We start from the raw sequence: 27,694 nt of genomic DNA on the forward strand, positions 1-27,694 counted from the left end.
ATGAACAGCAAATGCAAAAATATCACAAACTTAATACACTATTTATGTTCGTCAGTAGACTGAAAGAAAGACTTGGGGTTTTGTGGGATTGTCTGTGATAAAAATTAAGACCTACCAACTTGGTGAGAAATTTATGATTGCAATTTAAAATCAATGATTGTCACCTGCAGGTTAACTGCATGCTTGTGAAAGGTGGCTTGAACAGGCACACAGCACTTTATTTCAGAATGTGAACTATGTAAGAGCTACATGAAATTTGTAATCTAACACTTGTAGGTTGTCTCTTACCCAGACTATTAATGCCTTTTATAATTACTAAATTGAATTGAAGTCTGTACCCAAGTATAACTTCATTTAGCATTGAGATGAAACAGTTTCTGTTAGCAGCATGCAGCAATTCCGCACATCAGTGCTAGGACATGGGGGAGGAAGAAATGAGCAGATACCAATGAAGAGGTTCAGTGGATGAAAAGGAACAGCCTGAGCTGAAATGTAATCACAGCAATTGAAAAATAGGCCCCTTCTCAAACACCCATCTTCTGCTGTGCAGCTCAACTAGAAATACTCACAACTGAGCCTTTAATGCAATTTTCATGGCTATTGGAATCTTGCAAGATTTACTGAGTTGGGCAAAATTCATCATGCTGCAAAATGAACTATTCAGAGCACAGGGCATAAAAGCCCATGGTAATAGCAGAAAAGCAAGAGTACAAACCCTTACATGCTCTCCTAATTTTTTCAAAAGGCCTGTGAAACCACTATCATGAATGGCAAAAATAATCAAGTTGTTCATGGGGAGAGTAAGAGAAACTCATGGAAATTAACTATATTGTACTGAACGTACGCTGGTAGAAAAGGAGGCATAGCTGAAGATCTTGAAATATTTGCAGTAAGTAACTCTCCACTTCTTCCATGAAGAGAATTTCATTACAGCAGACAAAACTTTTTAAAACCAAATGTGAAAGCCAATACAATTAAGCTGCACTAATCAATAAGCAAGCAGTCCTACTGGAGCAGCTTCTATTATTTTAATAATATCTGTTACTTCTCAATTTCTGAGCAAAATAAACCTTGTTAGGCTCCCATTCCATCCCCAGATTTGCCCTTTCCTTCTGGCTGAAGTAGCCAGTAGACATTAAAGACCAACCACATAGCAGAATCTCCTTTCAACTTCTGTTAACAGGGGTATTAAAAAGGCATTCCTAAATATCAGCTGAAAACCACTAGGTAATAAACTCCCTACTTAAAAGGTGGGTAGGTGTAAATTCCACACATAGGCCTTTTCATCTGGGAAGCCAGTTGCTTGGAGATCAGATGTTTCGAATGAATTGCAGAGCTGATGTCACGTGACACTTGATGGAGACTGCCACTATTTGGAGGATCAAATACTTACATTTTAGAACATAAAGCAAATAGATAGGTACTGATCCCAACAAGGCAATGGCAGAGAGATACTTGTTACTTTGCAAAGCCCCAGTGAAATCAGTGGTACTTGACTGTTTCCACTCCATGAACGGGCTCTTAGTTTCACATCTTGGAGTTGCACCCTTGACGATATTGAAGGTTTTAGATGTTTAAGTCAGGATTTTTTTAACAGCACTAGAACTAACCTAATTCTAGTTTTACAACAAACAAATAGCAATGTTCTCTGTTATGCCAGCCACGGGTTTGGGACTGCACTCAGATTAAACCTGCTGCCACAAGTAGAAAAAGAGCAGTGAAGCCAACCAATTTAAAAAAAACACAAAACAAAACTGTACAAACTGAGAGAAAGGACAGAAGCAATGTCTACTGGCTAATGTGACTCTGGATAACAAATGTGGTGGATCCTTTCCTTCCTTTATTGCCAGTTTGGGTGTAAACCAAGGCGTTCAACACTTCTGAAAAATAGTGTTGAACACCTGCTGCGTCTGCTGCAGTTACTGAGACCTGCAGCTGCTCACTCCACTTTTTATATGAGTCAGTCACCCTCCATGTCTCTGTAAAGCAGGATGGCAACAGTCACCTCTCCACCTAATACTCAGGAAACCTCTTGTTAAAGAAGAGATGAAGTGCTTTTAAAAGTTGTTGGGAGATTGGTATTTTTTCATGGTGCAAACTGCAAAATGAGGCATTATCACCTAAGTGCTCTACAAGGATAATGGTATGATCTGCTTCTTGTCAAGAAAGTAAGACTAGACTCCTGTCCTGATTGTAAGGGAGGTTGACTGTTATGGGATCAGTGTTGTTGAAACTCATCTAGTCATGTCTACTCTGTTTCAGCCTGCATTCTTCCCATCTGACATGATTTTTTACTTATTGTCTGTTTCTCCTTCCAATTGATAACTTGCTGAAAATATAATCTAGTCATAATTATAAGGTCTTAAATAACTGTACACAAAAAACTTCATTCTTGTGGATGACTGTGGATGATTCTCTGGACAATTTATTTTAAATTTAAAACCTGAAACACATACACAGAGAAGCTCTAAACATTTTCTAGTCTACATATGTTTGTTGGTTTTTTTTAAACAGAAATAAATATTTTTGCTCCTTTCACTCATTCTTGCATTTCCTCCCCTCTGTAATGAATTCAGAAATATGAATAGAGAATCCTTCATTTTAAAGGAGATGAAGATTGAGATGTTAGCCTTTTTATTGTAGAATAAATCACTGAAATGAAAATCAAAACTATCAGGCAGGCAGAAAATGCCTCATAATTTTTTAAGTGTCAGTTCATATTTCACCAGTGTTAGCCTCATACCTCACCACCCTTCAGTGTTTTGACATTACTTACTGGCAGACAAAAAGGGAATTCCTAAAATTTGTAAGAGGTAGAATAAAATAAAGATTGCAAATACCTTTTTCTTTTTCTTTTTCTTTTTTTGGCATGGATTTACTTTCTAATCAGGATCCACCTGAAATACTACACTTTCTTATCTCTTTAGCAAGAGAGCATCAAATAGTCATAGGGTACAGAAAAACAAACCTGATACGAGGCCTGTAGCCTTGCCTTCCTCTTTATGATATGTTTAACACCCTGTTATAAAACAACCCTATGAACTGTTCTACCATTTCCATTAGTTTTAGCCTATTATAAGTGTCTCTAATTTATAACTTCCTAATGAAGGATTCTCATACTTGTGGGTGGAAATGTAGCACTGCTACCCACAACTGACTCAGCCAAGAAGTGCTACGTACCATGAGATTCTACTGACTTACACAGGTTATGGATCATTCAAGGATTTTGGAAACAAATGTTATGCAGCTTCCTAGTTTGGCCAAAAGGAGAGGTACACTTCATATGAATACATCTGGGGAAGCTGAGGCCTATGCATAAAAATGGGTGGCCATTTTTCAGATCTGAACCTTTTTCTGTTTCTGTGTCAGTAGAACAAACAGGGCCACAGCCCCTTCTTTGGCTCTGAAGATGTGTTATGGCAAAGCTTGCTTTGGTATAGGTAACCTTTTGCTCACCCCTGTGCTCTCAGTGGCATCCCCTGAAACATAGTCAGATGTTTGGTACTTAACTAGATGGGTCCAAGATAAAATAGCAGCGGGGAGCATGATGGTAATAAAACAGATCAAGTATGAGCACTAGTCCCATATTATCTATTAATATAGAAAAGGCTATCATTTTTCTTACCCATGTAACAAGAGCATAAGCTTATAAAATGCAGTGATTTTTCATGCAATCAGAGCAGTTGTCCACATACAATAATATCCTGCCTTGGTTGCTCTAAATATTTACCCATAAGATATAAAAAAAGATATAGGTATTGCTATAGTTTGCTTTCTCTTCCTTGCCTAATCTCATTGAAATCCCTCTATGTAAGAATGCAGAGATTAAATCTCTCATCATTTATAGCAGTGACATCTTGGACATGCACAAAATCTTTTTCCCCTTGGTGTCTTAACAGTGCTTTCTATGATTTACCTGTAAATTAGGGCTATAAAGTAAATGGCAACCTATAGATTAGGGGTATAAATTAAATTGCAACATACATTGTTTATAGTCAGCAAACAAGTGACTTGGTGAAATTTTTACTTATAAATCTGACTGTAATTGATTAATATTTGACTGTACTGAATCAATATCTGGTCCAAAACTAAAACTTTTGAGCAGAACAGTTATATATGTATATTATATACACACACACACACATATATGCTTAATGTATATATTTAATATATTTGTATAGTCACACACACACAAGTATTTGCAAGCTCCTTTCTCCTGGCACATCCTGACAGAATTCCTTCCTCTTCCACCTCTTTCCTGATTTTTGTCTAGCTGTAGACTTCTAATTGTCTAACAAAATTGTCTAAATAAAAGCAGAGAATGTGTTTAATGGAAAAGGTACTATAACCAGAAATCTGAGGAGGAAAAGAGAAAATGAATGGGACAGAGATTTTAAATGGGACAAAAAAATTTAATGGGACATTTATGCTAAATTAGACCTTCTGTCTAACTTGTGGCCTTATGACCTTTGTCTTGTGTTTAATGAAGCTCATTTAGTAAACTAAAGACACAGAAAATACTGTTGTTTTAATTTTAAGTACACATTTGTATTTCTGAGGAATGTTTCAGCACCTTTTCTTTAAGGAAGGAGTAAAGAAGAGCTCAGAATAAAACCTGGTGACCATAAAACCCAAAGCAATCCTGACTGTGGGGAGCTGTGCCTCAAGTTTCTGCATGGAGGAGATGCCACCATGCTCAAGCTGTTAGCCTGACTTAAAATGCAAAAATCTTTCACTTTTTGTGTCTTTTTTTTTTATTTATTTTTTTTTTTTTTAATTTTTTTTTTTAATCCCAGCATAAAATCAGTAAATCTCTCACTGGCTACTTCCCAACATTTTGATTCCAAATTCACAAAAATTCACAAAAGGCTACCTAAAGACTACAGTGAGTACTGGATTGTTTTTTGTTTGTTTGTTTGTTTCTGAGTGATTGTAGTGAGGATTTCACAATCTGAAGGAAATGGTGTATTTCAGAAAGCCTCAGCTTGCTTTGGCTAGGTGCCATTCAGAGGCATTCCTCTTCTTTTTTTTTTTTTTTTCAGTCTGAATTATGGTGCACACAGAAATCACTGTACATAAGGAATCTTTAAAATAAATCCTGCTTTTCTTTTTGTTCCACCTTATCACCTTTTAATTGTATATCATGCTTTGGGTTTACTATAGACTGATACAAAGTCATAGATGACAGTTGAGCTCCTTAGCAGATCTGCTTAGTAGAGCTGCCAGAGCTCAGTAGTTTGGGCAGTTTTCCTGACTCTCCTAACGAATTCATAGAATCATTTGGGCAACTTAATCCTTGCCTCTGCATATGCATTTCTCTAGAGATCATTAATTATCACTATAAGCAGTTCTGAAGCCTAGGGATGAACAGTGGTCATTAATAATGCCATTCATTTATAGGATGCGCATTTTCATCTGAACTGCTTAACAAATTACTTCATTGTTGCATTGAGTCAGGGATGGGAAAGGTTGTTTTTTTTAGGCAGAAGACTGGATTCCTAGAGGCAGACAATTTTACAGAAGTAGCTTCTAGCCTTCTTTTACACACATCTAATCTGTATATTACTCTGAAATAAATGTATATGTTAAATGTTTGTCTGAGCCCTAAGGTTATATACAGCTTATTTTATATCCTACAGTTGTTTTTCTTGTAATACACACTTTTCTCCTTCTTTCTTTTTCTTTTCTTTCCTTTTTTTTTTTTTTTTTTTTATAGGACTTTGTTTAGTATTATAGGACTTCCTTCTTGATTTCCCAGGCATGATTTAAAATACCAAATGAATCTATAAATTGCAGGGAATTCATTGCTGTTTTCCCCTCCTTTCTATTATTGAAAACCAAAGTCACTCAAGAGAAGTTATAATTTACTGGGAAGAGAAATCCACAGAGCCCTAAAACACACAACTCCTAAAAAACTATCTTTGGCTTTCACAACTAAGATGCAGATAATGAGAGACTACATCAGCCGCAGTCAGCAAGGGTCAGATCATCACTGCTGTAGATCCATTGCCTTCATACAGTTACATAGAAATCAGAGTTTGGGAGCTTAAATTCAGCATTTGTTTTAGTGATCATTCTCTTTAAATCCTACATCTGTAAATTGTTTTGCAAAACTGTGAATCTTCTTTTTCCTCTCTCGACACTTATCCCCCCAGCACAATGTTACATGTAGATGCACAGCCTTAATTGGTTTAGTTGCAAGAAGATAATCTTTTTTTCCTCCTTTCTCACTGTTGCCTGTTAGCTTAAAGACTTTTTAGCTGAAGGTTGATAATTATCATTGAGAAGAAACTAGCACATCAGGAGTTCATTTTCCATCTTAGCACTTGTGGCGCTCCTTTGAACTCCTCTCACCAAACCCACGTTCCCACTCTGTCACTTTCCTCTCTCCATCATAAAAAGGTCCCAGCAGTCGGCAGTTCCAGCCTTTGCTGGCAGGCAGAGGACGTTGCTGCTCCTGAGCGCTCCTCCAGCATGGAGAAACTACATGACACACTGATAAACATGGAAGATACTTTGGGTTCAGAGCACCCCATCTGCTTATCATCCTGGGACTGGAAAACCGCTGCAGGAGCTTTTGAGCTTCACCCTGTCTCATCTCCACACAGCTTATCCCCAACGCCCTCCTTTGAATCCTACTCATCATCCCCTTGCCCGGTAGCAGCAGAGGCCCCCTACGGCAGTAGCAGCAGCAGCCTGGTGGGCTATGGCCTGGTGGACTTCCCCCCTGCCTACCTGCCCAGCCCCGGGCAAGCTCGGCTGCCCAAGGGCACCAAGGTGCGGATGTCTGCTCAACGCAGGAGGAAGGCCAGCGAGAGGGAGAAGCTGCGGATGAGGACCCTAGCTGACGCGCTCCACACGCTACGCAACTACCTGCCCCCGATCTACAGCCAGAGGGGACAGCCTCTCACCAAAATACAAACCCTGAAGTACACCATCAAGTACATCAGTGAACTGACTGAGCTCCTCAACAGCATCAAGCGGGCATAGACCTCACCTGGAGCACCTGGCATGGCACCCTCAGGGTCTTTACAAATGAAAAATCAGCAAAATTTCTTCCTCAACGTATGATGGTGTGGGATGTGAGTGAAGGACACAGCAAGGGGAGGAGAGCAAGGGTCACCGTTATACAGAGGACATGATGTTGGAAGGTGATGTAGGGTTGCCTAAACAAGCTGAGCTGAAGGTTGCCAAGACAGAATCTTGCTTTTCAGTTTTTAAATGCTTTTTTGTTTTGGGTTTGTGTTTTTGGTTGGTTGTTGGTTTTGTCGGTGGTTGTTTGTTTTAAATAATAATCTTCTGAGAAACATTAAAACTAGTGTGATACAAAAGTTAAAAAAAAAGAGGCTATCTGATCATCCTCAGATTTATGTATCACTCTTCTGACTGATCTTCTGTTTAATAAGGACAATGGTCAATCCATAGGTTTTTAAGGCGAAATTTTGGAAGGAAAATGACAACAACACTGTAAGAATACTGAGTGTATTGATTTGTAGGCACTTTAACACTAGAATGGTGAAGAACATACATGTATATTTAGTTCAAGTATTGTCTATTTATCCATGTTTCCACTGTACCTAAAAATCAAGAAGCTAAGTAATAAGTGAGAACATCTTTGCTTGTAAACAAATAAATACCAGTGTCATAGTCTGTATCTTGTATTATATATCTGACTAATAAGTATGTAAAGTCTAGCAATGATCACTAAATATTAGAAATGAAATATAAGCAAACTGACATTTTGTATAGATAAATTGCTGTTAAATCCTATCTTCTTTATTAATATATACAGAAACAGATGCCGCTTCAGTAGCTAATATATAGAACTCCCTTGCTTCAATACCTGATAAATGGTGGAAGACATTTTAACAACAATTGCTATAACAAATATGATTAGGCTGAACTGTCTTCCTTCTCTCTGACATGAAATAAATCAATTAATGTATCATAATGATGCAAAGTTTTATCCTCAAAGTGTAGTGAAACCTAGGAGGGCTCTTGTAACTGTAATATCTTATTAAAAGATGAAAGACCACTCTTTTCTTACAGGTACTAACAGTCCTGTAAAATACACATATGAAACCCTTAAGAAAAAAACCCAAACAAAAAAAAACCCACACACATCAACCCCAAATTCAACAAAAACAAAGAAGGAGGATGTAGTCTTCATCTTTAATTTCCTTGAATTTCTTCTGACAGGTATTACATGGGCCTCACCATATTACCAAAATATATGGGCTGCTTTGTAAAATCTCACTGAAGACTGATTGAGAAGGCTTGGCTGTACACAGAGGGGAACAAAACCCTGGGCTGAGTTGCACAGAGCTGATTAAGTGAGATTAACCTTTTCCTTATGTAAGGCAGAGACAGAGCAACAGCCAGGAGGTAACAGGCTTGTCTCACCAGGATGGATATATCAGCATGCCTGTGTGGAGCAGTTGATCTAAGTTTGTGGAAAGATCCTGTAAAAGATCACCTATTTTAGAAAAGCTAAAAAAGTAGTTTGATTTATTTTTTGTTTGATTGATTTTTTCCCTTTGCCCTTCTTTTTCTCCATTTCTGATTGTTTGGAAGGAAATACAATTGTCTTTGTACAATCTAAGCTGACTCAGTGCTCTTCACACATGGTACATGTTTACCGGTGCAATCAGTGTGGTTATTGGTGTTTCACAAAGTCAGCAACATTCAACCTTATGCAGGTAGCAACGTCCCTCAAGATGTAACCACATTTAAGCATATCCCACATGTTTGTGTTTGATTTTTACCCATGTTAAATTGCTCACAAGCTTTAGAGCTTCAGCAAGAATAAGTAGGAAAAAAAAATAAATCCCTATAAAATTGTCACAGCAGAAAAAAAAAAAGCATATATGAGAGAGCAGCACTAATGTCAGCATAGCATTCCTCAGCATAAGCCTGTGCAGCTGATTCAGATTTGTGCAGATGAAAAGCCACACAGACAAGGTCAGTGTAGACAGTATTTGGCAAGGGAGGGAAATTTCACATGCCCCAAATAATCTTGCATAGAACCATAACAAGATCTTTTCTGAGAGTCATTGTCACTGACAGTTGTAAAGGTAAGCTACCAGCAGATGTAGAGGATGATAGCCCTGTCAGTCTGTGCTGGTAGTTGAATATCATCATCATTCACATGTGTAGTGGTTGGGTAATACTGTTTATGCTTGAGAAGACTATTAACCTTGTTCTTTAAATCTTCCACCTCTGAAACCACAGGTAATGACTACACTATTTAGTTTGGTAAGTATACAAGGTCATGGTTAAAGCAGAGGAACAAGGACTTAGACGGATCCACTTCTGCTACTGGTTTATCTATGACCTTGGTTGGTCATTCAGCACTGCTGCCTCAGTTTACCCATCTGTGAATGAAGGCTCTGACAGCTAATGGCTTCAGAAAGTTGTTGCTCATAGACAAAGATAAGTAATGGAGGCATCTCAGTAGGATGTGCCCTGAAGAGTTGAGAACTGATTCAGGGTCAGCATTTCCCACCATCCCAGAGAGTGTCAGGTGAAGGTCTTGAATGTTCTAGGCAATAGCTTCATACGTGCCTGCAGAGTTTCTGTCTCCCTCCAAGTCCAAGGTGGAGCAACAGCTCTATGTAATGACAAGAGCAAGGCTTCAGGTTGTGGAAGTACACTTTATTGCTGGTGCCAGTGAACAAGACTGTCTCTACTTACTCCCTAGCCTCAGAATTCCAGTGGCCAATGATGTATCTTTAAACACTTTGAGCCCCACCACAATGCAGCTGCTTCTAAACCTAGCTTAGGTAACTGCCTGCCTTAAATAACTCCCTGTGCTGTACTGCACTACACTCTTGCGCTGTTTAATTTGTTTAATCCAGTTTCAGGGTACCTCTTTCCACCTGCATGTGATGGGAAAAAAGTGACTGATATCAAATTATACGTGAGACAGCTGGACATGATCAGCTATTGTCCTGAGCAGATCTTCACATTCAAAACTGCACTCTTACCTCTGCTCTAGGTGAATTGTTGATGGGATAGAAGGTGTGATCACACAGAAAGTGCTGCAAGTTTCAGAAGCCAGGAAAAGAAGTGGGGCTTTTGCCTCACAGTCATCCTCATGCTTTTATTAGGGAAGAATAATGCAGGGCAGAGGAGGCAGTTGCATATAATGGATTTTATACAAAGTTATCTTTTGTGGTGACAAGAGCCAGGCAGCTGGTGCTGCTGGAGAGAGGAGGTCCCACAATCAACAGAATGAAAAGAGGATCTAGCTTTATTCTTGTACCTCAGCCCAGAGGCTGTTCTGGTGCAGCTGGAAGTATATGCTGCTGCTTTATTTAGCACAACAGAAAGGAGGAAGCCTTGTAGGTAGGAGATTGACCCTAGCTTGAGGAGACTTGCATGGCTTCACTCTCCAAGGCATACTTTCCACCTGAATTCAGGAGACTGACAGCTTCTCTGCCCACCTTATAAAAATGGTGCAAGGTGGTGCCTGGCAGCAGCAGTAATACCTAGATATACACCCTGAAGATGACAAGGAGGCCACATTCCCTCATGATAGTAGGATTAATTACCTCAGAGAGAATATTTGCCAGTGGTTGAAGTTCACACATGGAAGAAACTCCACAGGCAAGCCCTAGCTCTTCTAATCGTAGAGCTCACCCCCACCTCCTAACAAAGCAGAGGGGAGCCTGGGGCTGCCCTCCCCCCCACACAGAGCTTTGAAATTCTATGCTAAGGAGCACCATGTAGGTGTCAAGAGGTTTTATGGTTACACATTTGGGCTGCACATAGGTGTGCTTGTGGGGAAAGAAAGCCTCCTGTTAAAGGACTTCAGCCAGTTCCTCAGGAGAGTTGTTTATCCACTAACTATCCCAGCTCTACAACCCCTCTTCTAAGGGGTGCAAGGAGGCAACCCTCCAGCTTCGCATGGCAGTAGCTAAAAAAACCCCCACAGCAATATACATACAACTCCAGCTAAGGTGCAAGCATCTGACTGAGTTTTACTCTCCAACTTATTTGCCACACAACCACAAACATTATTGGGAGCTGGGACTTCTTTTCACAACTGTTCTCCCATCTGTTCAATGCAGTAAAGAAGTTTGTGTTAATGAGCTCTAGAATACACATCCATCTAAAACTTCTCCCTGATCAAGCCCCTGACTTTTTGTTACTTTATGCAACAGCATGCGCCTAGGTTAGCTCTGCTTTTTACTATACCAAATACTTTAAGAAGGCAGAGTCAACTCATGCTTTAAAGCATTTCTTGCTAAACACACATTTGTCTGGGATTTGGGAAATCTAGCAGATGCTTTTTAGGTGTTTCCAGACTTGAATGCACAAGCCAAAGCAGAAATTGACTAGTTAGATTCATACTTGTGGCAGAAGCCCAAACTTGAACCAAAGCTTCTGAAGTAATTAAATCATTGTCAGAATATGTTTTCATCTAGATATAGGTGTGCAGCATCTACTCTTTTACTGAAGAGTTTGAGATTTAAAACAAAAACAATATACCAAGAGAGAAAATTAATTGGGTCAGTATTAATAGTAGTTTGTTGATGCTTTAAATTATGAAAGAAACAAAGACTTTTAAATTGCAAATATGTCATTGACTATGGTAAAAATGAGATCTCTGCACTGCTGTCAGTGACAAGGTATAATGAGGTCACTTGCAGAATTGACTTAATGCCATTTAATTGAATAGAAATAATTGTCTATAATGCTCTGTTACTGTTTGTATTTTCCTATCAAGAACAAATCTCAGACTTCTCTTTTGCCTTAAGCTTTTATCATTCACCTGTTGAAACTGCAGAAGGCATTAAGCATAAACAAAGAAGATTGATCTGTTTTCAACTTGTGTTAACAGGGATATAAAAATAACATCCCAAATACCAGGAAGAAAAGCATGTGGTCATAAAATATCCACTTAAAAGGCAAAAAGGTGTTGATACAACACTTGAAAAGGATTTATATCTATCTATAAATATATATAAAACCAGGAAGGCAGTTCCTGAATTTTAGTATAAACAGACACCTCTGAGTTGTAGAGTTTTCCTGTCATGTCTAAAAGATTTTATTGATATTCTAATGGTTTGTGTCTCACATGCTATTGGAAAATCTGATAAGAAGCTTTCTATAAATCTTAGTCCAACCATGGCAGGGAATCTCCTTGAATTTTCCTCCATATCAAGAGGGTAAAGGATCATCTTATCTATTCACACTTCTCATATTTCAAAATGGCACTAAGCAGAGCTTTTTTTTTGAATAGCTGGAGTAGAGCCACCATTTACCTGGGCATCATCTTGTTTTTCAATGTCTCCTAAATCTCTGTCAACAGTTAAAAAAGCAAGAAAACCTGATCTAGTGGAAAGTGTCTCTGCCTGTGGCAGGGGGGTTGGAACTAGATGATCCTTGAGGTCCATTCCAACCTTGACAATTCTGTGAAAATAAGATTCCTTTAGCGGATTAGCATTCTCTGTCAGAAAACAGTATCAGCTAGGGACTTCATATGTGCCTCATCATGAAGCCCATGGAAATTTTCCCAGAAATTACAGACAATGAAAGACAGACAGCAAACATGAGCTTGGAATTACAGCAAAAGCTGTTTAGTGGAATCTCTGCAGCAAAAGGGCTCCATTCTTTTAGATACTGACTTTTCACACACAAAGGGCAAGTAGATTCACAAAATAGTTTCTTGTTCAAGTTCACTTTCAAAAATTCCCTGTGGTATATAAAGTTAAAAAGCAGACATCCATTACTGTATCTTTAACTCTAAGGGATAATAATTCATCTTAAACAATAGCTTTCCTTAGAACAGGAAAATACAATATTGAATTTGAACTGTTTTTACATCACTGTTCAGGTGAAAGAAAACCCTCACACACCCAAGAATTTTAACTCCCATTAAAAAACAAACAAACCAACCCCCCAAAACCAAACCAACTAAACCTCACTACAAACCAAAAAATCCAAACAAAACAGGTCATCTGACAGGAGCTCCTAAGCATTATGCTCTTCAGCAAGGACAAATCCTCAGCACTTTGTGAATAGATTCCATACATTATCATCACTACTACAAACCTTCACTAAAAGATATCCATTTAGACTGATGTCTTACTCAGCTAAGCAGTCACCAATGCTACCTGTGAGTTATTTCCCACCACCTGGGGAAGGCAGCTTGACATTGCAGAGCCACAATGCTCCTGCCAAATCCAGTTCACAACTTTGCTCTGAATAGCTGCTGTGGGTTTGTTCTCATCTTGCTTCAAAATACCTATTGCTCTGACTGACGATAAGCTGCTCAATCTGTCAAATTGAAGGTCTAAAAAAAAAGAAAACCACCAAAAACTCAAAGTGATTTACAGTTGGCTTCACACCTGTTGCCACCTTTCTCCCTCTACCCTAGAACAGATACTTCCAACTACAAAGTGACCAGGCAGAAATTTCACATTAGCTTAGCAGGCTAGGTCATATGCAAGTCACACGTGACCATTCAACACTGTAGAAGAACATAAGAGCAGAACATACTAATTTTAACTTAATGACAAAGAAAGATCCATAATGGTTAGCTGACCCTTTTCATAGTGGATGCTATCAATAAGATTTCCCAGTAGATACTTTCAAGGCTCATTCACTTGTAAGTCTTGGCAGGCTGTGCTTGCTTAGACCACCCAATTGCAGCTTCATAAAACTAAATAGTTCTTGTTTCCTCTGTCAAAAGTCTGTATTTACCTACAAGTAGAAAAGAGCATGCAAAGGTCTGCTATGTTGCAACAGCACTGTTCTTGGCATTTCAATAGTGTAATGTAAGATTGACACTAACCTCTGTTAGTAGTTTTCCTTCTTAAGAAGCACTCCTCCAGATGACACTTGACCATGTATGTGTGGTTCTGCACTGCGGTCTAGTGAGACATTTCAGCTTTTAGTTTCCTGTGTAGCACATGTTAGGACTAGGAGCCTGTCCTTTGACAGCCCATGAGGCTATGTGCCATATTGCTGAGCAAAGAGTCAGTAGTGGCTTAAGAAGTGCCCATTGTCTTACCAAATCTGTGTTTCCCAGGATTACATTTCCTTGAACAAAGAAAGCCTGAAGGTTGTTGCACAGTGCTGCAGATCACCACACTGCAGTGGAAATACAGCTACAACACAAGAGTATTTATATTATGCATAGGCAAGACTTATCTGGCAAACATCTGCTACACAGTGACCCCTGTGGTGATCTGAACACTAAGCCGAGTCTTTATATTTACTACTCTGTGGTATGCCTCCCAGGAGGTGGATAACAGCCCCAGGCAGCACTGGGCAGGTAAGACCTTACAGAGCATTTGCTGCCTGCACTGTTCTATGCTTACATGTTGCAGCTGCCAATAACACATGCAAGACCACAGACACATCTCACCTGCTCTTGTAACAGAGTTGTGCCTTGTACGAAGGTGAACATTTTCACTTCAAATCTCCTCAGGTGCTGAGGAAACTTTACTCTGTGGCTATAATTAACTTCATGGAAGACAGTTCTATAGGAGTCCTTGCTGTTTTCACATCTTTTCAAGAAAGTGAAAGAAAACACATTGAATCTAAACCTTGATCACTTCAACTGGATCTTTAAACAAAGCAAGGAGGCAAAATACAAAGAAACTTCCCTCGCACCATAGGGGTGTAGAGGGCTTCCCCCATTCCTTATGCCTGCCTTTGGCTACAGTCAGCAGTGCTTCTTTTTCTTTCCCTCTGGAAGCTGTTAGCTAGAAGCACTTCTGGCCACCCTCATGACATACTACCTCCAGAAGTCAGTCACCATGCTGACACTGATAAATGCTCCACACCCTCACATCAGCAGCTCATCAAGACAAAACACTGCATTCAGTCTCACTTCTGTCCTCTTCACCTTTCATCCTATCTAAGTGTAACAGGCCTTGTTGTGAACAGTTACTAAATACAGGAGAGAAGCCCTCCTTACCCGTTTAGGATGACGTGCCACTGTGGAAGACTGTCCTGGCTTTGGGAGTTGGTAGCCCAGCAGTCAACCAGGTTTAGTTCCAGTCTCATATCTTTAGGCTGAAGCAGTTCAACTTCAAAATACAATGCTTCCTTCAGGTATTTCACCACAGGGTATTCTGATTCCTGGTAGGGCTCTGCATAAGATTTCTCTAGAAAAGAGGGTTGCTGTTAGAGTTTTCCTTTTTTCAGGGATAGTATTCACAAGCTTTCTGCTTCACTCTTCTTTCCACCACTGTTGACTTTAGCACAGTAATACTAAAACCTAGGAGAATGTATGAATGTAGAAAAATGAGGATAGGATGGCATTAAAATAAGAATAGGCAATGAAAGCAAAGATCTTAGCTCTGAGAACCCCAAAGTAAGACATTCCTCCTCCTACAAAAACCATTGGAGTAAGACACTCATTCAGAATTGTCTCTATAAAGGTACTGGGGGACAAAAACAAAATGTGAAAAATTTATTCATGACACTGCAGTCAGGGTGAGGGTTTGGTTTAGGCTTCAGATATCCCTTTTTGTTAGTGTAGTTAACATTGTACAGCATGTAGTTTCTCTCTGACATAAGTTCAAGTTTTTGGTTTTTGTTTTTTTTCAGGGCTAACTTTGCTTAGCAGCACATTGGAGGTTGATTGGAGAGAGAAGCTTGCATCACTCACACCACACAAAACCGTCAGCATGCCTAGGCCAAGCAGGAAAGCCACACATCAATAATGCTAAATCTGATCTACAGATACTTGACTATTTATGTTGCATTCTAGAATGGATAACTTCTAGTAGAGGCCTTAAAGTAGGTTTCCACTTCATCCTTGGAGATACTTAAAAGTTATCCAGGCATGGTCCTAGGCAACCTGTTCTATATGGCCCTACTTGAGGAAAGTGGATGAACAAGATGACATTTAGAAATCCCTTCCAACATCAACAGTTCAGTGACTCTATGGAGTCTAATCATGTTACCTTTGAAAAGCTTCATTGAAAGAGCAAGAGAGCCAAACCCTGGCTTAATATTGGGTGGTGGGTGGTTCTTAGATTCATATTTGACATCAACAGCTTGCTTGATTGCATACCAGCATGCAAATCTCAGTCTGAGGGAAAAAGTTTAGCATTAGTTTTTTCAGATACCAAAATACCTTGAACAATGTTTTTCTAGGCAATAACACTTACTGGTATAGTGGTATATCAGTGCCAGGTCTGAAATAGAGTACATCATTTTCATATTTCATAGTTGTGCTGTTGAACTAAAAGATACACATCATTGCAAACAGGATAGGTTAGAACTTACTTTGGTTTTGACACAATATCCACACCCCTTCAATTAACTGGCAGATTGCACTGAACAAAGTACACTTAGGAATGACCAGAAATCACTGGCCAGGAGCCCTGTGCCCACTGAACTAAACCAGATGATAGCTAACAGCTATGCCATAGCCAGGAAGAAAGAGTTTATTGGCTAGCAATACCTTCAATATGACAGAACACCTCAGGAAGGTAGTGCACTGGGCCTAAGAAAAAGAGATCAGCTGTTGATAGAATTGGTGTATAGCATGAGATGTAACACTCACATAAACAAGCTGCATTTGTGTTGATCTGAGTTTGAGTATCATCTGATCCCTTTATTATTTGGTGTGTTTCCTGTTTATGCAGTGTGTAGACAACAGGACCAGGACCCACCCTAGTCTTGGGCCAGGTAGTCATTAGCAACAGTTAACCAGATTCTGCAAGACATCAGTGCCTCAACAGCATAAACTCACATTCAAGGCCATTACCAAATTCAGGTGTCAAACTGAAGGCTAGTTTCAGAAAGCACCTCAAAAAAAGCATTATTAACAAGTGCAAACTTCTGCTTTGCTGAATTTTGTATCCTCAGAAAAAGATTGTAGATATAATAGTCCTGCCCCAATGCAGAAAAAGCTTTATATGACCAAGCCTTCTACCTTTCTACTCGTTCCACAAGTGTTCACATTGAACTTGAAGGTTGCAGTCTTCTCTGTCACTGAACTGGGTTTGCACTGTGTGTCCCTTAAGACAAGCAGGCTGGTGTCCAGGTCTGCAACTCCTACAAGTTTTATCGCAGTAATAACCACAGTGCCATTGGGCATGCACTCTGAAAGAAAAAGTACAACTTTATTATGTAACCTAGAACAAAGAGGTTCTGCATGGATTCAATAGCAAGTTTTTTGGCATCTGACAAGAACCAAGTTTTGAGTAAGACTCTCTTCAGTACCAACACCTGATTTCCTGAAGCTAACTGCCAGGGGAGCAAAGCTGGTGATTTCACTTTCCTTTATCCTCCTAGGAACTCTCATCCTGTTCCAGAAGGATTTTTCTAGCCAAGATCTTCAGCATATTCAATACAGATGAGTAGCTTTCAGAATGATTAAATCACTCACTGATCCTCCCCTCACCCCGCCAAAGAAAATGCAAACAACATTCGAGCCCAAACATCAACCATAAAACCCCTTTCAAAAATATTCATAACTTTGAAGGTGTGAGGCGAAGTAGTTCCCCATCTCCTTAATCTCCACTCCTCTACTAGACAGGATGGTCACTCTGATCTAATTTGACTTGTAGCATATTACTTTGCAGGAAATCCAACAGGCAAATAGAGTATCAACAAGTATGAAATGTTTCTGGAATTTAGACTGCATAGGCTTGTGCAACTTAATTACGCAACTCAAGAAGCATTAACAACTAGTCCCCAACATGTAATTACCTATTAGCTCTGAAGGGGAAAATATGCAGGAAACTGAGAAGTCCCTCCTATTGGCAGAGATGATGCCATCCTTCAAGGTTAAGTGGAGTGAAGCCTTTATTCCAGAGGTATTAAAAGCCTAGAGATGACAATCACGGGTTAACACAAGAGAATGAAGATACAGTGCTTAACTGGAGCATTAAAAAACTAAGGGGGCAGGTTATCACAAGCTAAATGTAATGATGCTTGATCAAAGTCAAATCAAAAGCTCACACAATGAGCTTTTCCAGTAATTTTGAAACAGTGCAATACAAAATCCTTTGCATGTGCAGTTACCATTATGGGTAGCTCAGCCTTATACTACACAATTTTTCTTTCCCCCCATGCCTACTTCTAACATTAACCAAGGGAAATGAAAGTGTTCTTCCAAGGGCAAAAAACCAAACAACAACAAAAAAACCCCCCACCAAACCAAACCAACCAACCCACCACAACTCAAAAAAACCCCACAACCTTTGAAGCCTTTTGAAATTTTATTTCAGCTTCAAAGGACATAGTGTAACATGTTCATATTTCACAGCTAGATCATGCCTTTTAATTGCTACTCGCTGGCATCTTTACCTCATAGTTCACATGGGAAGAAAGAAAAGGGACGGAGATTGCCAAGTGTGTGCCATTGTCCCTCAGGCTGTAGTTGTACTTTTTCACAGTGTCTGGGGTCAGGTGCCAGTCTGAGATGAAAGGCTGCCAGTTTTGTTCCACATTTCCGTGGGTAATAATGAGATGAAAGTTCCTCCCATCACAAAATCTTGTTGCGCTGGGTAGTACTGTAATATAGTCCAGAGTCAGCCAGCATGTTAAATGCTGGTTTAGAACTGACAGTATCACTGGCTGAAGTTAGCCCAGTTAACAGCTAAGTTCACAGCCAAGCTGGTAGTGTTTTGCCCAAGTTCCACTAGTTTACCTGCATCTTCAACAGCTGACACCATTATGACTGGGACTGCAAAGGTCTCACTTGTTGGATGGATTATGAACGCAAGTGTGACATTCAGGATGTGTGCTCTCTTGTTTGCTCCCATATACTAAGAAAAGCATAGTTAGAAATGAAAATTATCAAGGTTATATCCTGTATAGCATGATGTGCTCCAGTGTCTTAGTACACACCTTTTTCTTAACACTTGTTGAATCAAGTGGGACTTGTATTATGTAGGCTTTGGTTCCATTAGGATGTCTGATCTCATCTGTTAGGTATCCATGCTGAACAGCTTCAGGTACAGCAACAGTTGCCTCCTCAATGGTTAAGTTCACAAGCTCCACATCTGGGAGGAATGTTCCCACTGTCACATTCATTAGCCTTGCAGTCAGATTTGAGTCTGAGAAGAAACACAATAACATTAAGCTCTTAACAATACCAAAATCTCCAATAAATTCAACATTAGGCTACTTACTGTTGGTTATAGTAAGTTCTACTTGTTCAAATGGTGTTTCTATTTCTTTGATGATGGTATGTTTGGTTAGGCCCCCTTTGTCATCTTCCCATTGATGTTCTAAGAACATGTTGATGGTGTATTTTACCCCATGCTGTCCACTGCTCACAGAAGTCTAGAATTTCAAATCAACAACCTTTAGCATAACATAGTTTAACATTGAAGTTGTATTGTAGCTTCTTCACTGTGAGGGCAGTGTGGGTCTGGAACAGGTTTCCCAGATCAGTTGTGGATGAACCATCCCTGGAAGTTTAAGGCGCAGCTGAATGGGGCCTTGAGAAACCTGGTCTATGGGAAGATAAATTTACTCATGGCCAGGGGGAGCGGGGGGGTGGAACGAGATGATCTTTAAGGTCCCTTCCAAGCCAGATCATTCTATAAACTCAAGATAATCTAGAGCTATAGTGCCAGATAATTCTCTCAGTTTAGGAATCATGAACTCTTAAGCGCTCCTTGCTGTATCCCTGCAAGTTTAGATTCTCTCGGAATACCCAGAGCGCTTACTGTGGAAAACTGTCCCTCATTCCCAAGTTTAAAGCAGCAGGGGACTATTTCACCAGCAAAAGGACTCCTCCTGCACCTTCCTTTGAAGTTCATTTGTAACAACATTTGCCCCCCAGGATTCAGGTCACTCCAAGCAACCAGATTTGAATATACAGTCTCAGCCCATCCCAGTACCACATGATCTGGTGGACAAATGGGTTGTTCCCATGCTCTTAAATGGTCTGTGTAAAACAACAACTGCATGCTTACAGTCCAGTTAGTATTGTCTCCAATGAGTAGGACATCAGAGCTAAGAGGCAAAAGCTCCATATTAACCTCAGGCTGGAGACAAATTGATAGTTCTGCGCAGGATTCTATCCATCTCTGCTTGTAATGAAAAAAGTTCTTCACAAAGCAGTGCTTACAAGAGCTATCTTTGGTCAGGTGTTTTGACATTTTTAATATAGCTTTTCTTCCCTATCATCCCAGTATGAGACAGTATGAAGAATGATTCCTACTCATAATAAAAGCATAAGTCTAACAAGTCACTAACCTTGTAGTAGCCACCTTCTGCACCTATTGGTATCTTCATTGTAATTGCATTTAAATCATTTACTAACACGTATTTCCTGGAAGCCAGTTCTTTGGCAGAGAGTTTGCGTAGATCCACACCAGCTTCAACCAAGACATCCTTAAAACCAGTTGCTCCAGCAGAGAGCAGTTGAATATATTTTGGAACAGTCCAGATGATTGTTTTATTAGTGTAGTCTACACCATCTTGGGGACAAGATACAACAGCTGTCAGCTCATTACTCTAGTTGTAATTTGGTCACTGTGCAGTTAAGCATTGGAGTAAGCTGTTGCTTTTCTCACCTACAGGGCATGCCACAGCAGTATCCACCATCAGGATCATCCATAGCTGTTTGTAAAATGTACTTGATCTCACTGCAAAAAAGGTAATTCCTTGATCCTGTAGGAAGAGACCCAGTTAGACCTACATAGCCTGGCATCTTGCTGGGGCAGAATGAGCATACCAACCTCAACCAACTGAATTTGTGCAGCAGTGTATGGTATTCGCAGTAGAACCCTGGTGTCTGTGGTGTTGAGTCCATAGCCTGCACTCCAAGCATCACTCACAAGCAGAGCCTTTTTTTCTTCTGGCTGATGAAATACTATTTGCCATATTGAGGCTTCTCCAGCTTTTGCCTGCCCAGAGGAATTAGTGAACAGTTTAGACATGTTGTTCCAAGTAACAGATTCACTATTCTAAAACATTTATTATCTTGAACTGCACAGTATTTCTGTTACCTTAAGTACTGCTAGTGGGATACTTCTCCAGCTCTCCACTACCCACACATACAGAAAACTATCTATTCTAAGTAGCACTATCTTTTACTAGGAAGAAAATCTGTAGTTGGCTGAGGGACTTAAAGCTTTTTAGCCTACAGAAGACTGGGGGGTATCTTTCCAATCCTTGTAAAGATTTAAAGTGTGGGTATCAGGAGGATGGGGCCAGTCATTCTTCAGTGTTTCCCACTGATGGGATGAGAGGCAACAGGCACAAACTTGAACATAGTTCCATCTACACATAAGGAGGAAGTTCTTTACTTGGAGGCTGGTAGAGGACCAGAACAGCTGCCCACAAAGGTGGAAGAGTCACCATTTCTGTAGTCATTCAAAACCCATCTAGATGCCATCTTGTGCAACCTCATTTATATGAACCTGCTTGGCAGAGGGGTTGGACTCGATGATCTTCAGAGGTCCTTTCCAACACCTATCACTCTGCAGTTCTGTGATTTACCTCTGGAAATGCAGAAGTCCAGTCTGCAAGTTCATCTTGAATGAATTCTTTCACAATCTGTGGAACCTCCCTCCTGACAGAAACCTGAAGGCAAAAAGCCTCTATAAGAGGATTGTTTGTAGCACTCATTTCCTTATCGTGAACACTCTTCAAGTCTTTTCCTATAGAGAGTTTTCCTTCTGACAAATACTAAATTACAGCAGAAGATGCCATCATGAGCAGTGCATTATCTATATTCCTCCTGATTTCAGCTTCTTTTTATTTTCCATCTATCTCTCCTTTTCTACTTCTAGTTAGGGCCAGAAATTAATTCTTGACTCCCACAGTTTGTTGTTCCCCCCTCCCAGAGCAGTCTCTTTCTTCTCTTCTCTGCATTTCTCCCCAGCAAATTAAGTAGGAAAACTCCCTTCAGAAACTATACATTTCTGTTACATCCAATAAGATGTGTGGAGACAATATTTACTGAGTTAAATCCATTAGCTTAACATTTTGAATACTCACAGCTTTATTGGTTATTAATGGTGGCAGGTAGGCTATATAAGCCCAATATTAATGCATCACTAAACTCAAGATGCATGCTGTGCATTCACTAGCAAATTGTTCATAGTGGGGCTTTCAAAAAATCTGTTTCCAATACACATTCCTAGCATCGAATCAGCTCCAAAGAGAGCATCCTCCAGTACTTACCTCCTTATATTAATTACCTTACCATAAATACTTCCAGTACTTACCTCCATGTAGTTACTTTCACATACTAACTCTCTTGGACTCCAGGGACCATAATAACAACTTGCACTTTTCAGATGAACTGTAGCATTTTTCATATTAGGAGTAGGAGATGCTTTGATTTGTACAGTTACTATGAAAACATCTTTCTGCATGAACAGAGTGAACATTTGCTGGTTAGAATGATTTTACCTAGTTAGGCACAAACTATCCTTGTGAACTAAGTAAACTGCAGAACCCACGTGCCAGCCTCTGCACAGGAGAGCAATTCCGTACTGAAGCATTATTGCTTTCTACTTGATTAACTACATGAGTTACATGCATATAGGTGTGTAAGTACACAGAAACATAAATTATTTGGGAAGAACACTGGACAAAAAAGCTCCCCAAGACACAGCAAATCTTGTCTTTTTATGACACAGCAGCAGTGACCACTTAACACAAGTAGCCAAAGGTTTTAAGCTTTTACCCTTACGTATCTCTGACACTAAATATTAGAGCAGAATGCAATACAACTGTCGGACAGAATTTCCTATTCTTAGCCAAAAGAAAACAGTTGCCATTTAAAGGCATATGTGTTATGCTTCTTCTTGTGTTCATATGTAGGCCATTGAAATATCAACACCATGGAGTAGTCTCTGACCTGTGAATATGTTTGAGGAGAACAAAATAGTTTTCTGCTAATAGATTTTCTAGATGTGACCTCAGTTAACACCTATCAATAGTTTTGTGACCTATTGCATAAAGGTCATATAAAACAGCACTACAGTCAAAATGTCTATAACAGACTTACCTCTAAGTGAGAATGACAGCTTAGTGCAGAAGCACGAAACTCAATGTTATTCCAGTTGCTGTAAGTTACTGTATAGCCACATTGTGATGCCATGGCCTCATCCAGCTCCCAGGCTATGCCAGACTGATCTATGGGTAATTAGTGAACAGCTATATTAATGAGTGTGACTCCAGTTTTGCAAACTTCCTGCTTTACAACACCACTTGTTGGCTAAGCCCACAGAGAGGGCCCAACTAACTCTTCTAAAAGTTCATTCAGTATTTATGGGGTCTCTTCCAACCTTAGTTATACTCTGATACGCCACCACCAAGTGCCTTAACTGCAGGCAAAAAAGACTGAAAGCCACAAGTACAAAATCAGTAAAGTAGTGCCAGCTTCAACTCATGAATTTTCCAAACAGTATGTGCGATTATTGGGGAATATTTTTACCAGAAGGATAATGTTATTGAATTGTACATGGCAGTTTCTAGGCATGGAAGTACAACTTCAATCCAAAGATAGCAATATCAAGTGAAGTCATGGCTAAGTTATCACAAAACAAGTCTAAAGGACTTCATGCAAAAATAAAGGAAGCATTTGACTGTAGCTACAGTGAGGTTCAATCCATTAAGCTCTAGGATTTTAGAATAATCCAGGGAATGCTAACACGGGAGGGCTTCAGAGAATTTTAAGCATTTCAGCACGTATAATTCCCTCTCCGAGTTTTTCTAGAGCAACTTACCAACAACAGAAAAAGATAAGTATTTGTCTTCAAAGTATTCTGTACTCAGTGTTATACGCAAAACGTTCCCCAAGCACTCTGAATTCATGGGTCCTGTGTTTAACATATTGAAAGGCTAGTAAGAAGGGGATTAAGAGTAACATACAAACAGAAATCTGTTACTTCCAAGATTGCTTCTAAACCACTTATAAACTCAGTGTAGTGACAAGTCATATTACAACACCTCCTGAACAGAGATGCTACAATTTTTTACTTTATTTTTATTTATTTATTTTTAAATTAGGTAATGCTTCCAGGAGAAAAGTCAGCCCTAAAATTAGTATTTCAGTAATGACTGCATCTTATCATCTGACAATGCTACCTGCAAACAGGATTTTGGAACAGGTTCAAAAGATTACTGAATTGGCTGCCCTACTCTGAACACCTTAAATAGAACAAAACAGAACAAGATAGTCCTTGAACCCTCCTGAAAAGATAAAAAGCAACCCCTAAAACAAAGAAATGCAACCAACCTAACCCCACAGGCAAACCACAAAACCTAGTCTCCATGCACATCTATTCACTAGAGAAGCCACAAGTTGTTTGAGTGAGGAACAGCAACACCAGCTACCCATCAGCCTACCCTCTTAATCTGCTCAATCACCAGTCCCAGAAACCAGTTGTCTTGTGCTGTGAAATGAACACACAGGAGGCAAAGAGGATGGCTTGAGGAATCTCAAGTCCCAAGCTATCATCACAGCATAAACCAAGCTATGGCAGCTAAGCCTCTTTAAGGCAAGTAGGAGGTTCTATATGTAGGACCATAGAAGACATTCTGTTTGGCATACATTTCTAAAAAATTGGGATTTGTTGCTTCAAACAGAAGTTTCTATGGCACAGTGAGCTAATGTCAACTATACCTTTTATAGCAGTGGTGCACTTCAAGCACTGAGAGGATTTTGATTCCTAGGGAGTTCAGTGCTATAGCCTTAAATTAACAAGGCATACAACTCCCACCTCAGAGATGGTCATACTAGGGAGCATCATACAGATGCTGTTGAACCTGACCTTGTTGGGCCCATATTCCAAGCTACAAACTTGATTTGGTGCAGAAGCCATGTAATTGCTTCAAGATGGATAAAAGTTCTTCCAGTATCTTTTAACTGTGATCTGTGCTAAATGATAATATGCTTATATAGCACCTAGAAACAGGTCTATGCATCTGCTGTTCAGTCACCTGCTCTGTTTTTTAATGACTTTAAAGCAGACAGCAATTTTGGTTCAGAAAACCATTTCTTCTCAGGCAAAGCATAGTATTTAAAGGATCATTGCATGATCAATAACAATAACTATGCTCAAGAGAAAGAGAGCAACAATAAAGTCCATACTAATTAATCAGTGCTTGTTACCTGAGTGAGGGGGGGAAAAAATTGCTTAACATGATGGCACATAAACCTAAAGAGTTGCCATGAGTACTTGTACTGTGAACAGCCACCTGCGTGTTGAGAGTTTCTCAGAGAAAATTGCAACTATGGCTGCCACAAGAGCTTCAGATTCTTCTGAAATAGATACACAAACACAGATACTACCTATGAAAAAGCTTGGAAAATATTATCTGAAAGCTGTTCACAGCAGCATTACCTGGTCTCTCTTGGGTCCATATTTCAAAGATCAATATCCCTATTAATAATAGCCTGTAAGAGAAGAAAGAGATTAGCAGAAGCTTCAGCTGTGATACTAGCTTGCTAAAAAAAAATCTGTCCTCATAAAGTTCTGGCCTGGATATTAAACTAGTCTTGAGTTTATAGCCTCAGGTTCAGAGTTGAAAGTTACAAAATGGGATTTCCTTTAATCACCACTAGAAAGGTAGGGAAGGTACACCAGAAAAGTTAAAATACTTAATGCCTGAAGTAAAATCATTTATGCTTAGCAGCCACAAAGCTCTCACCTCTGCACCAGACTCTGCTCCATGGTGCATTTGTTCAGCACCTGTTGTACTTTTTCCTTTATAGTCACACACAAACAAAAAGTCTCCTTCCCCAGTTTTGCATACAAGTCAGAGTACTTCTGTCTTCTCAGAGTCTTGGGCTAAATAGGAAGACTGCCACCTTTATACCGATGAAACTAATTTTCAGCTGTTTACTCTCCTGTGAACCTGTAATTTATGTCACCTGTTCATTTGCTTTACTGATTAAATCTGTTCCAAATTAGGTTGAAAAAAACCTCTAAGATCATCGAGTCCGCCTATTATCTAACTCTAGCAAGTCTGGTGAGCTAAGTAATATTGAGTTAACGGTTGGACTTGACGATCTTAAAGGTTTCTTCCAACCAAAACGATTACGTGATTCTATGGTTTGCACGCGTGAAGGGTGCCGGAGCAGACCTGGAGGATGCATTTGTCATTAACACTGATGTCCTCGAGAGGGAGCCTGAGACTCTTCTACCGGGCGGCTCAGCCCGGGTCCTCCTGGCTGCGGAACCTTTCCCGGGGCTCGGCCTGGACAGCCACATTTATTCTCAGCCTGTTCTTAAACCTAACAAAGATTACACAGAGTGCTTTTAGACAGACATATATACTTATGCTGCTTGACACGGCTAACCTTACGACACTACTCTGACACCTTCAAGGGTATATAAAAAAAGCCCTGAAAAAGTAAAAAGCACAACTTTGACCTGCCCGCTCCAAGATGCTTCATTTTATCCCAGAAAGAAGTGCTACCCCCAAGTGGTTTGTGCTGCTGTTGTTTCCTTCTGAAATTTCCTATCTGATGATCCTCTTAACTTTACAGGGAGTTTTCCTGAGAAACACTACCAACCAGGGCATTATAAAAATAATGTATTATAATGATACATAAAACCATGATCAGGCAGTCAGGATTAAATAGTGGATAGCACATTGTGGCTTTATTTCACTGTGCAGTGTGTTTTTACAACGTTGCCAAAAGTTTATTGCACTTTTCCAGAATTTAGTTTTAGGTACCATTAAGGAAAGGGTTTGAGATTTCCTCTAGCTTGCATCAACTTCACTTGACATTTAAAGCAGATCTACACTGTTGACAAGCACATCACAACAGTTACATGGTTGTGACATTACAACATCAAAGTTGCTCATGTTTTTCCACCCCAAACTGATTCTAGCCATGTTTGCATTAATCCTTCAACCTGCCATACTCAGCATATGAAGGCAGAGGTTGTAGGGCAAAGTAGCATCCTAGACATGTCTTATTCACTTCTTGTAGTTTAAATAGTGTCATGATAACTAACAACAATATACTAGAATGGGAGGTGAACTGCAGTAATCCTGTTACAAATCAGCCTTATCACAGTGGTACTGAAAGCATGCTCCATCTAACCCATGCAGACACTGTTTCCTCCGATTTCTGCCCCGCCCCCCTCCCCCAGGTCAAGTGCAGATTAATTCCTAGACCCTTCAATGTTTCTAGGTTGTTGTGGAGGTTTGGGTGTTTGGCGGGTTTTGTTGTTGTTTTGTTGCTGCAGTTTCTTTTAGTATGCAGTACATGTTTCCTTGAATCATAATTATGATTCTGGGTTATAAAATAACACAGACAAATCAGAGATTATTTATATCCAGTCAAACTTAAATTACCAGCTGACAACTAAAAGGCAAGGAGAAGTCTTGTCTGTCACAATTTTAATTTCTAAAGCATACTGAAATCTAAATGGCTTTATCCAAATTCTATGGCTAAAATGTCCAAGATGACAAAGTTTTCCTTCTGCTTTTTCAGTCAGTGTCAGGGCGAGAGGAGGAAGAAATTATGTAGTATTATGCACACTTTCAGAGCTAACAGCTATGCAGAACCATGTACTGTTAGCAGCCTTTCAGCTAATGACTGATGCTTTTCCCACAGCCAGCAGTGACTGGGCAGTAAGGTCAGTTCATGTAGTGTGTTGACCCCTGGATGAAGGAAAAAGGGAGGTCTGTACAATCTAGCATGGCAATCTGTTAAATGTACCTTGAAAGCTAGTTTGACTACAGGCAAAACCGCAAAACAAATTAAAGTCAAATTGTAGTTCCTCTAGGA

The 27,694-nt window shown here is 39.7% G+C and overlaps 2 protein-coding genes across 2 annotated transcripts; one reads left to right on the top strand and one right to left on the bottom strand.

The window, feature by feature from the left end:
* Positions 1–6,474: 6,474 nt before the first annotated feature.
* On the top strand, positions 6,475–6,990 carry MSGN1 (mesogenin 1). Its single transcript, XM_009909463.2, has one exon. It carries the CDS (start codon positions 6,475–6,477, stop codon positions 6,988–6,990), a length of 516 nt encoding a protein of 171 aa, XP_009907765.1.
* Positions 6,991–13,806: 6,816 nt separating this feature from the next.
* LOC104308314 (uncharacterized) lies at positions 13,807–23,760 on the bottom strand. Its single transcript, XM_054180167.1, has 19 exons — positions 23,673–23,760; positions 22,952–23,079; positions 22,164–22,307; positions 21,433–21,516; positions 20,670–20,837; positions 20,505–20,601; positions 20,185–20,408; positions 19,110–19,263; positions 18,826–19,034; positions 18,626–18,743; positions 18,283–18,488; positions 17,683–17,800; positions 16,904–17,073; positions 16,134–16,207; positions 15,927–16,054; positions 14,933–15,122; positions 14,378–14,519; positions 14,021–14,117; positions 13,807–13,880 (listed from the first exon to the last, which is right to left on the bottom strand). The coding sequence occupies exons 1-19, from the start codon at positions 23,758–23,760 to the stop codon at positions 13,807–13,809; spliced, it is 2,613 nt and encodes an 870-aa protein (XP_054036142.1).
* Positions 23,761–27,694: the final 3,934 nt, after the last annotated feature.

Source organism: Dryobates pubescens, chromosome 3 (genome assembly GCF_014839835.1).
Source record: "Dryobates pubescens isolate bDryPub1 chromosome 3, bDryPub1.pri, whole genome shotgun sequence".
NCBI classification, from domain to species: Eukaryota; Metazoa; Chordata; class Aves; order Piciformes; family Picidae; genus Dryobates; species Dryobates pubescens.